Here is a 12,199-nt window from a genome sequence, read left to right on the forward strand (position 1 = left end):
GTGCACAGGATGTTGTACGCATGTGCATGTTAGTGTCATTTGTTGCAGACATGCTTGTTTGCACGTACACAAAATTCATATGGGATTCCCAGTTTTCATCCCAATCTCTCCCCACCCCCCTCACCCCCCCCAACCCCCCGCAGCCCAACACGAGCGCGCGCACACAAAACAAAAAGGAAAAAGAGATTACATCCAAAAAAACCCTCAAGATGAATTGCAATTATTGTCTGTCTTAAAGCATAGATGAAAATGTAGCCCATGCAATTCCCTAAATACCAAACTGGCAGTTTCTTTTGGACCCTAAAAGAGGAGCTAGTTTAAATGTAACTTTCACTATTCGTTATTTGGAAGCAAACACACGACAGATCACGGGAAAGAAAAGATATAATTAAGAGCATTTTTAATGTCATTTCAGCTATTAAGTGAAATGGAAAATTAATGTTAATTGAAGAATCCATGTTCAAAAGATAATAAACCCTAAAAACTTAGAAATACATGCAAAGTTTTCCCAGCAATAGCATATAGGATCTCTTGTACATCTATGACCGGCAGACCAAAGTTCAAAGGTAACGTTTAAAATTTTGAAGACAAGATTTTTTTTCTTTTTTTTAATAAAAAAAGAGAACCGGAAGGTGCTTGGATAAGATAGTTAAAAATACAAAAAAATGGAAATATTTATATTTACTAGAGGATGCTGAGCTTACCACGATAACCCCAACCTCCTCTACCTCGACCTCCACCTCGACCCCAATTCCAGTTCCATCCATTTTCTGCAATGACAAAAGGAGGTTCAAGATGGTATTAAAAACTATTACGAACAAAGGATGAAAGCAGTAACAATAAAAATATACAACCGAAGGCTACATACGCTAATGAAGTCTTCTATGATGATGGAAAACATATTCCAGAAGGTAAACCAGTTAATCAGGGTTCCAGGCATGACATGTTGAAGTACAGCTAGGTTGTAAAAGCAAACTGTTAGATTACCTTGGTTGTTGTCATATCCACCATATCCACCATAACCACCATATCCGCCTCTTCCCCAAACCCTTCCTCTTCCTCTACCTCGACCACGCCCTCGGCCGTATGCTTCTTTATAAAGCAACATGGTAATTAATGAATGGTTTCATTTGACAGAAATTGCAGAGAATGAATAAGCAAAACCAATACCTTCAGCAATTTGATTTTGCACTTGTCTCGGTTGCTGCTGTCGATACTGCTGTAGCTGCTGCGTCTTTTGCTGTTGCCTTGGCTGCTCTACATGTAATGGAGCTTGATACCTACAACCTCAGAGGTGAAAAAATGGCAACGTAATCTCCAATGACCAGTTGCTCCATAAAAGAATCCCTCGATTTCAAGTTAGAAATTCATATGACAATGTTAAACTGCATTACCCGGGAGAGTTCCTGTTCAACTCTCTGGTTGACAGAGTTATCGAAATCATTGAGACATGGCGAGTCATCTCCAAACTGCATTGAGTATTTGGGAACAAAAGGGACTATTAAGATACAATATTGGAGAATTACCATTTTCTGAACACGCAAAGTAGAGACAAACTTACGGAACAAGGCCCTCCTCAATAGGTTCCCACACATCAGTAATGCTGGTTGAACTGATGGTAGTATCTTGATGTAACCCATGTATCCTTTTCTGTGGAAATAGATGGGTAAAGAGATGTCAATATTGAGCAATTTTTAAATCAAAAGGTCATAGCATAGTTGGGAAACTTAAGCAACCTTTATAATCTCTGCTATGGCCACAGTCTTGCTGATAGCCTGTCCCATTGCCTTTAGAACAATTTCTCTTACCCGTTTTTCCTGAATGGAAAGACATCACATGCATATACAACATCAGGCACAAAAGTCATAAACCTAATTAATCACGTCTACAGTGGATATAGAAAGTAGAAAGAGCATCAGAGCCCAACATGTCAGAAATTTAAAACTTCAAAGAAAAACCTTAAAAACACCAGAAAATACACAAACATGGCTGACCAATAAGAATAACATACATCCGTGATGAACTATCAAAACAGAATACAGATGGTGAAATATTAGACAAAGAAACCACATAAAAGATGTCTCCTAATAGATATATGTTCTAGCATCACCTTCACAGTGAAAGTTGCAAGCCCATCAATCATTATCTAAAATATCGATGGATGTAATTTTATGTGTTTAAATATTTGAAAAGATACCTCAGTCAAGTGAATAAACATAACCCTAATATGTTTTATTTGCATGTCCTATAGATTTTGATTTGGGAAGATCTCATCTCCATTTACAAGAAACTTGCTACAAGATATGGAATATCATTGTTGAAAAACTTGCTTCATGGAGAGGCAAATAGCAAAATTGGTTGCTAGCTTAAGTACAAAAGCTAAACATCATGACACAAGTAGAACATGTGACTCTAATATTTTGTCAAAGAATCAAGATTGAAATTGAATCCTCCATCAATTTATATAGTGTGAAACAAGTTCCAAGAAAAAAAATGCAAAATCATGAAAAATTCCAATTACTTAATATTGTCAAAACTATACCCAGGTGGATGGCAGTGGTTGTAACATATTCAAATAAAAAACAAACTTCATCAAAAAATGAGAGAGGGCGAAGGTGTTGAAGTACCAAGTAATTGTCATGTGTTACGAAAATGCCATAATCAATCACAATGGTTTGGTCATATATAGTGACAACAATGGATAATTAGTGATTTTGTTGTCCCTTTTTATTCATCTCTGCAACAACAACAAACGCCCCCACCCCACCACACCACCCCCAGCTCCAGCCTTCAATCTGAGGTAGTTTTCAACACATGCAATAATGATACAAATCTAAAAGAAAAAAAATATATACCTGTTACTAAGAAATATATCTAAAAAATCATGGAGGAAAGGAGTCATATTACTTCATCAATGTAATGATTCTCATTGTTTCCTTAAATCATTTTGGTATGGTTTTCATCACATGGCAATATGTAGATGACGAAGCCTAATATCATCATTCATATAATCAGAGATATATCGCTTACATGACCTTATAGTATGACCTCTAAAAGGAAAATGAGTCGCCATCCTGGAGGCAACAACTGAAATTACAATCTTACACGTAAATAATGGAGGAATGATAGCCAGTGATAAACAATCAAATTTAAACAAATTGTGCAATTGCATCAGAAAAGCGAATGGCATCTCGTGGTTAATCAATTATGTGTACATACAATTTGTACTGAAATAAATAATAATAACAGAAGACCACAAGGAAATGATGAAAACTGGTTGGAAGATTAGCAGATACGTGAGGTGGGTTAAGTGCCCTCTCTAGATGCAATCCGAAAACATAATCGGTCTTTAGTGTTTGTCACTCTCATACGAAACTAGCCACACAAAAACATGGTAAAGCACCCAAACGGAAAAGACTAGGTATAGGCTGGCATTCATTCAAATTATAACATTGTCAAAGACTTGGCATATGCATCCCAAACATTTGTATTTCTATTCAAATTAGTAATAGATAGAATTTTTTCCTCTATACATATCTCTTGACTCAAAATTGTTAAGGATAAGCATTTTATTTTGCTTTTTGTCACATGCTCAAAATAATATTTGATTATTCAACCGGATAAAGGTCAAGTGAGGCACCTTTCTAGTCATAAAATGGAAAAAAGGGAAAAGAAAAAATGTTAACACAAAGCAGTACGTCATCACCAAAAAATGAATCAGTCATGTAGAACCTCTCAAATTGAAGTATGTTAGGAAGATTTGTGGAGCATTTTACAAAATATGGTGGCAATCAAACATACAAAACTTCTAAATGTAAAGTAATTTTTTTTGAGAAAAAATAATGTCAAGAAATTACAGCAGAAGCTTCACAAAGAAATTCGAACCCTTTTAGTAAAATTCTAGGTGCAAATTGGTCATAATTTCACTATGTACTGAATAGTTGTTAAGCCTGACCAATATTTGTCTCAAAAAAAAGACATACAGAAAAAGAAATAGTTGCAGGAAAGGCCCTTTATAACAACCAGGTTATGGGTTGACAGGTTAAATAAAACCATCACAAATTTCAACAGAAGAATAGCTTAACCAAGTTCAATGAAGAAGTAAATAGGGGTGGCAATAACAAGTCATACTGCCGAACCCACTAAAAATAAAAATCCTTAAATTATGTTTTAGCTGATTATCACGTTTTTGATCTTGCCCAGAACTAAAACCTTTCAAACAGATGGATCAGTCTTGGCCGCAACAAGTCCCAGATGGAGCCAGTCTCAGAGTTTTGGTTGATTTTGATTTTCCACTGAAACCAACCAATTCAAGCAATTTTGGAAGATTTCCACTGAAATTGACTTCTTTTAGTGAAAACTGACAATATATCACTCTAATTATTTGACGCAATACATACAGGTTCATATGTGCAAAGCTCTTTCCTCTATCCTCATTCATTCTTCAACTGAGTTCAAACAAAAGAGTTACTACTTAAACGATGGACCAACAATAACAAATAAAAGCATTAAAATAAATTAATAAATGAAGATACAAACAAAATGAGGATGAGATGACTAGGAGTCAACACCCCATCAAAAACTCATTCCACAAGCAGAAGAAGCCATATCGCATTAAAACTCTGGTGTCAAATTTTAGTTTTCACTTTTCCAACACTAGGAGACAACACCAAGGTCCCAAGGCTTTCATCACACTGTTCAGTTTGTGGGGCTACAACGTCAGACTAGATTATGCCACTTGATATGAGCCTTTGCATAGTGAAGTTATGTGATCGTGATGATTAATGTGCAATAGGTGGTAGGTAGAGGTTTCATGACACCCTAATGTAACCAGACTCAATCAAGCTATGTGCCGGATCAGGGTTGAAGACAAAACTAGAATGCATTGTATAAATGACAAAATTTGACTAAAGAAGAAGTTAGCCACCATCTCCATGACTATAAAAATTAAAACTATGTTGGACCATGATGGATTTTTGGCAACAATTGCAAGGACTATTTACTAATCAAATAACCTTGTGCTTGCACAGGATAGAAGGGCATAAAACACATGCATTGGACTATTTCTTTTGTCCTTGTTTTTTGAAACCACTTGACCTCCTGGTATATTGATTGATCTTCAAGCATGTTTAGAAGGGAGTTCGGCATGTTGACCTCTAGCTTATCTGATTGATTTGAGGTCATTGATTTAAGATAGTATGGCCATGCTCCTTGGTGATAATTTGACCCTTCAAGAAGCATTTTCATAGAATTAAATCCAGATTTTGCAGGTCTCAAGGAGACCATGTATGTTAATTCTACAAAATTGGAAATATGCATAAAATATATTATCTTACCCATTTCTATTATTAGAGACTAAATACATGTAGACATAGAAAAATAGTTCATTGTCTCATCTTAAACAAATTTTCAAACCAATACCTAATTGGGATGTTTGAAACCAACTATGACTCCCAACAACTTCATAATTTAACAAAATTTTCAGAGTTCACAAGAATACTATTAGCTTGTATCAGTTAGTACAGAAAAAGAAAATGGGCTAAAGCTTAACAGAAAACACAAGAATAGGGAGAATAGGGTACAGGAAATTTTCATGAAATTGCCCCACTCTATCCTTTTAATGAGATAACTGAGTTCACTGATTAGACAGCTTTAACAAATGACATAAGACTCAACAATCCACAACTGAAAATTTAGTGTTACAAGAAAATTATGATAAAAAGTGTGAATAAGTGCAACTTTAGTTATGTAAAAAAAATAATGACAACTTTTCAAGCTACATAGGACATTTGAATAAAAAGATTTTTAAGCATTCACAAAAACAGTTGTTTGATCTAAGTACACAAGGTTTGGCATATAGTATCCATGATTGAATCACAAAAGCGTCTGGATCTGAGTTTTACACCATACTCTCGTGGTTGATCTTGGGCCCAGGAAAGACTACATCTAAGCATGGAACCACCATGCATTACAGATAAAGGAGAAAACTGGAAAATAAACTGAAACTTCCTCAATCTTCTTCAACATCTAATGGATGGCCTTTCCATATGATCCATGATTACCAAGCCTAAAATACTTTGACATATAATGAACTACTGATCAAACTGAATTATCCTGACCCATAAATTGAATTGATAACTAAAAAAGTAGATAAATGACATTTAATCTTGATTTGAAAAGTACATTTGGTACATATTATACATCCAATAAATGGGTTTCACCAAGATGCCACAAAGTTTTATATAATCTAGTGGAACAAAGTAAAATTGATCCTCAAGCTAGGGCCACCAAAAGGTAAAGATGTTGTATTCTTTAAAAAAATATTGAATTCGCACTAGAAACCTAACTGACACTAAACTACTAATAATCCTTGGAATAACTCAAGTTTGTTCATGTTCCTACGCACAAGTTACGATGGTCACGATTAATTTAAGAAAAGCAACCTTGTTAGACAAAATTTCCCCATGAACCCATATATAACGATATTGCAAGGTCCCAGAACATATTACAGGGTAATGTTTCACATACAATGTTCAATTTGCAAGTTTATTCTTGGTCAGTCTACAATTCCAATAGAGCAAAGGCTCAATTAAAAAATTACTCCTATGAATGCACAACCTCCTATGACTCTAATAGGAAAATTATTCAATCCATAAAAAAGATTGTACTATGAATTCTAAATAATTTCTGCAGGTTATGTTAAATTCAAAAACACAAGAATATTCCCATTTTAATCCTATTTATCATAAGTAATCTGCAACAATACACATACACACACACACACACACAAAAAAAAAACAATCATGCAGTAGCTGGCATAATAATCTGTTTGTGATCTTCAACAACGTCGACCACCCTATAAACAATTATTTGTGTCATTCCTATGATGCATCCAGTAACAATCACAATCAGGATTGGTTTTGCAATTGTCAATTGCATCAAGCCTCATTTCACTATTGTTGATTAAATCAAATTTCATGCCCATTTGCCACTATAAAATAAGTATTTGTATTTGAAAAATGGAAAGCAATAGCAGATATATCGCAACATCTGTTTCCACATTCAAATTTGTGAGCCTAAAATAGACTTGGAAAAGTCCATAAACCTTTGCCAAGAGATGTCTTTGGTGCAATGTCAATTTCATACTTGAATCCATCCTTGTGATCTTCTATTGATTCCTAATAACATTTTTCCTATTTTTTTACATATTTCTCTATTCTATTAACTTTATTTTAGGAGCGAACATGGACTGGATAATATCCATCTGGATCCATTTTCATATCCGAATCTATTTGGATATTGATAGAAATTTGAGTATCAGACTAATATCCGCATCCATATCCATATCTGAAAAAAAAGATATAGATACGGATAAACAACTATCAGATCTGTATCTGAATATCTGATTCTATTTATAATCCTATTTAGTTTTATATCGCACTCATGAACTTTTAAGAAAAATAAATGACCACAGTAATATGCTATTACTTGATTTATCATCTATTTAATAATATCTTGATTCTGTAGTCATAAATTTTAATTATATGACTTATATCCGTATTCATATACATACTTTAGGTATATGATTTGTATCCATGTATGTTTGAAATAAATATGGATATGAATTTTTATATCCGAGTAACATCTATATCAGTATCTGTATTCATCAAACATAACAAATATGGATATGGATATAGTAGTATCCTATCTAATTTCAGCCACCTATAAATCATACCGGTGTACCCACAATGCATGACAACTAAACAGAATTCTTCAAGCAGACAACAACAATGAGTACCAAAACACTCATTGAGCATGTGCAAATGCATAAAGTGCCTGAGATTTGCTAATAAGCAGTTGTGCTTGCATTCACCAATTGCTATTAACTGTGACTTGCAGGTCATGGAGTTTCGTTACATCATATAATTTGATATATTGGTTGCTTGAAAGAAGAGGTTCAGGGGGGGTGGGGGGCAGCAGATATGCTCTGTAATGCTTATGGAATCAGGGTTCAAAAAGGAGTATGATTAAACAGTGGCACAGAAAATATCCCAAGCGTACAGACGGCCTGGTAATACATTATGATATTGGCACCTAGATATAATTGATAATTCTATATAAGTGTGTTATGTTCACTTCTAGCTCATATATAGCACCAATAAATTCCAAACTATTAGAAGAAGATATGGCAGAGATGGAAGGAGGATGGCTAGACGTACAAACTTAAATCCCTCCAAAAGGGAAAATATACATACCTGATCCCTTTAAAGTTATAAAATAAACAAGATTCAAGAGACAGTATGCGTACCTACTTAATCAACAATAGCAATGAGGAAAAAAATGGCAGCAAAAAAATTTCAACTAAAATCAGAAGAAAACCAGAAGCCAACGCCGCACGCTCAACTAACAATAGAAAATACTTTATTAAATAAATTTGTTCTATAACAATCTTCATCCAATATGAGAATCAAAAAAACAGAAGGCTGCATCCATAATAACGTTAATCAAGGATCATATTTTTTTAAAAAATAATCTTTTTATAACACAATGCCAAAGTTCTCGCAGTATATCCCAATAATCGGCAAAATAATCGCATGAGTACACTTATAGCTAAACTCCCGATCAAAAGCACCAATACCAAGACAGGACAACATCAAAAATCGACTACATAAAATTATGAACAGAACTACTGAGACCGCCGCCATAGAAAACGGCAATCAAATCTCTACAACGAATCGAGATATCCAAAGAATCCCACGATGATTAAGAAATTAAAGAAATCCAATAAACCAAGAAGGCCCAGAATAGAAGCATACACATGAATCATCAATAATATACCTCAAGGAGGCTGCCCGCATAGCTAACATAGTTCCGAATGAGTCCCTGAGTGGTGATTCGGATCTCGTTCTCGCTTATGGCCGATTCCGGCCTCGGCTTCTCCACCCTCTGGTATCTATCCATGCCTCCGGAGCCGCCCCCTCGCTCCCCCTTCTCCTCCTCCTCGTGCGACCGATGAGAAGAGCAACTAAGGAATCGAACCGATTGCCCTCGGAATTAGGGTTTCGGAGGGAAAGAGAAGGGAAGCTAAAACACCAGAGTAGAGAACAAGAAGCAGGCAAGGGGGAGAAAGAAGCAGGAGAGCAAAGCTCGATATAGGGATGGGAATCCAGGGACGGAGAGAGACTTGAGCTTGGTTTTATCTATTTATTTTCTTTCATAACTTTAGAAGTCGTATAAAATATAATATAAAATTATATAAATATAGTTGTATATATATTAAAATTATTTTTATTTTTGGCCATCTAATTTTTTAATTTTTTAAATTTTTTTATCGAAACTAATAATTTATATAAATTTAGTATAAATATATTTTTAAAAAGTCAAAATACTGCGAGGAAACTTGCGAATCCAAAAAATTCACCCAATTTTTATTTTATTTTTATTTTTTAAAAAGATGTTGCAATGTTGTAGGCAGTTTTTATTTATTTATTTAATTTGGCTGGCGGGGAAAGGGACTCCTCGGAGGAGGGGCCGCAATACATCACTTCATGGTTTGGTGAATTGGTGTGCAAGTGCGGGGGAGAGAATTTGTGGGTTTTTTTTTTTTTTTATAAGAGTAGGGTTCTACTGTAGCCAGACAAAGTGGTATTGTAGCACGGACATCCGTCATTTGGGTCTATGGTCACTGCAAAATAATGGTCCAGCCAGTTTGCTTTTATTTTAAATTGATCTTATATTATTTTATTTTATATTGATTGGGCATGATTGCATATTGCTATTTATGGTCTTTTTTAGAATTATTTTTTTATACGAGTCTTTTTGTTATTTTTTGGCCCTATATATAGGTCCAAGCATTTATTTAGAATTATTCAAATAATAAAATAATTGAATGAAAGTAGCACTTTTCTCTGAAACTCTGATGTGAAGCCACAATTAGAGTCCGCTGAAAAGCCTTATTCTTTTTTTTTTCCTCCTCTTCTCTTCTTCCTCCTTCTTTCCTCTCCTCCTTGTAGTTGTCCGGCAACACATTGTACCACGGCTGCAGCTCAACTCATGTACATCTTGGTTAGGTTTGGGGTGGGAAACACTTGTGATTTGGGTCCTTGGTATCATAAATATGGGTTTCAAGTCTTGATGGAGCCTAGTCCAAGATGGATACATGAAGGCTGGATCAGGTTCATCACTATTTCAACCAAGTCAGTGCCGGCAGTTTAAATATGGGTTGTAAAACTTCATAGGTCATTATGTTGTTATGTAACTAGACTTTTTTCTCTTTTTTTTTTTTGCTAGGGAATAGGGAAGGGGAGACAAAGGGACAAGCCTATCCCCGCGTAGCAGCCCCTACTGGGCCCCCGTCCCGTCAGAAAAATGTTCGATGCGGGCAGAAATGACCGTGTGTTAGGCATTCCGACCGATTTTACTCATACCCTCTTCATCCGTAGGCCCAACTCAGCTATCCCTTTGGGCTCCAGCTCGAGTTCCATATGTAAGTACTTCACATCTGGCACCATCCCGGCTACTAAAGATACAAGAAGCGTTTCTATGCCTCATATCCAAGCAGTGGCCGAAGCCACATTTTAATCAACGCAGTAGTGACTCGAACTTCGGACCATGAGGATAGAAATTACGCCAAGTACCACTAGGCTATCACCTTGGTGGGTCTCAAGAGTGCACTGCACGTGAACCTGCGGTAGCGCGAGAGAAAAACAAGCCACAATTTTTTTATCAAAAGCAGCAACAAAAAAGAAAAAAGAAAAAAAAAAGTAAACCAAAGCCAGCCACATCAAATTTTTTTTTCCAAACTGTATATTTGGTTACCTAGAAAACTAAAACAAGAAAAAAAAATCTAAGAGTAAAAAAAATTGTTAAATCATTTATACATTATATTAGTTTTAAATAGCTGGAAAAATCATTTTTTCAAATTCTTTAATTTTTACGATCTTTTCTTAAAAATATATATACCCTAACAAACAAAAAAAGGCTAGGATGCAGTTCTATTATTATTATTATTATTTTGAGTAAAAGCACTCTCATATCTAGAGGGGCTTATTTATCCCTTTTTACTCGTTGAGGTAAGGTTTTTTAATAATAAACAAATTGCCTTTTCACTTATTGGAGAAGACATTAGTACTACAAAGCAACTTGAAAAGTTTTTGTAAGGCGTAGAGGACTCAATTTTCACTCTATTACGAGAATTATGCGCATCAAGTTTCAACCACATGTAGAGAAGGGATTGGTCTTCCATTCATTTTTAGCGTGCTATTGTTCTGTGGAGACTTAAGTACCGAGGTATAGTAGTCTTCAAATAGGCAATTATTGTTCTGAGGAGATTCGGTATAGTAATGTTTTGAGCTTACTATGAAAAAATTAGGACTATTCTTAGAGAGTACGAGTACTTTTGCTGTAGTTATATTTAACAAAATCGACTAGTCTCATCGCACTAAATTATAAGGTTTGTCAAGGTGTTTGGTAGGAGGCAGATGAAACCAATCATTGAATTCAATGAGTGAAAGGAACATCAGATGACAAGAATGTTGCTTCGATCCTCTTTTAGGACAATCCTCTTGTTATGTTATGGCCATATGTTCTAACAAATATCTAACATTAGTCAATTCCACGCTAAATGATAATCAGAAACATATTTATTCCCCCTAACCGCCACCCAAAATCATTTCATATTGTGAGGCTTGCTTTTCAACCTATATAGTCCTAGAAAAGTAATCCAAATATATTCTGCAAAATGGAAAAAAAGATCAATAAGCATTTGATGAATCTTAAATGGTTCGTGCTAGTCCAGATGGTTCAAACCTGGATAGTTCTAGCCCAATTCATCTGAGCCGAACTAGGCCATTTTATGAAAGTCTAAACACTCATATGTTTGATCTCTCTCTCTCTCTCTCTCTCATCTTTCAACTTCAGAATCATGGCCGTTCACGCCCCCCAAACTCTCTCTCTCTCTCTCTCTTCCCAAATCTCTCCATCTCATTCTCCTCCTGAACTCCTCCTTGCATTCTAATGACGATGCCATGGGGAGTCTTGCTGATAGCTCTAACTCCCGATTGATGACCTACAACTGTGATTGACCAGCTCCAATCCTGATTGATGAGCTTCGACTCCCGATCCGCCTTCATTCTCTTTCTACATTCTTGTTTCTCTTTCTCGTTCATTTGCACTTGTCGGTATTTGATTGGCATCGACA

At 35.4% G+C, this 12,199-nt stretch overlaps 1 protein-coding gene across 3 annotated transcripts in view; it reads right to left on the reverse strand.

Moving 5' to 3' along the window:
• LOC103720670 (ribonuclease P protein subunit p25-like protein) overlaps positions 1–9,187 on the reverse strand; it is a 10,631-nt gene extending 1,444 nt beyond the window's left edge. Inside the window, exons 1-7 of one of the 3 annotated variants that reach the window (XM_039120087.1) lie at positions 8,839–9,187; positions 1,737–1,817; positions 1,562–1,650; positions 1,395–1,469; positions 1,171–1,280; positions 988–1,092; positions 705–770 (exon numbers count right to left, since the gene is read on the reverse strand). In XM_039120087.1, the coding sequence (XP_038976015.1) occupies positions 705–770; positions 988–1,092; positions 1,171–1,280; positions 1,395–1,469; positions 1,562–1,650; positions 1,737–1,817; positions 8,839–8,961 (649 nt within the window). In that variant the 5' untranslated portion in view covers positions 8,962–9,187. The remainder of the gene's footprint in view (positions 1–704; positions 771–987; positions 1,093–1,170; positions 1,281–1,394; positions 1,470–1,561; positions 1,651–1,736; positions 1,818–8,838) is intronic. The other 2 variants (XM_039120086.1, XM_039120084.1) reach the window with 2 other exon arrangements.
• Between the last annotated feature and the right edge of the window lie 3,012 nt (positions 9,188–12,199).

Source organism: Phoenix dactylifera, unplaced genomic scaffold (genome assembly GCF_009389715.1).
Source record: "Phoenix dactylifera cultivar Barhee BC4 unplaced genomic scaffold, palm_55x_up_171113_PBpolish2nd_filt_p 000706F, whole genome shotgun sequence".
Taxonomy (NCBI): Eukaryota; Viridiplantae; Streptophyta; class Magnoliopsida; order Arecales; family Arecaceae; genus Phoenix; species Phoenix dactylifera.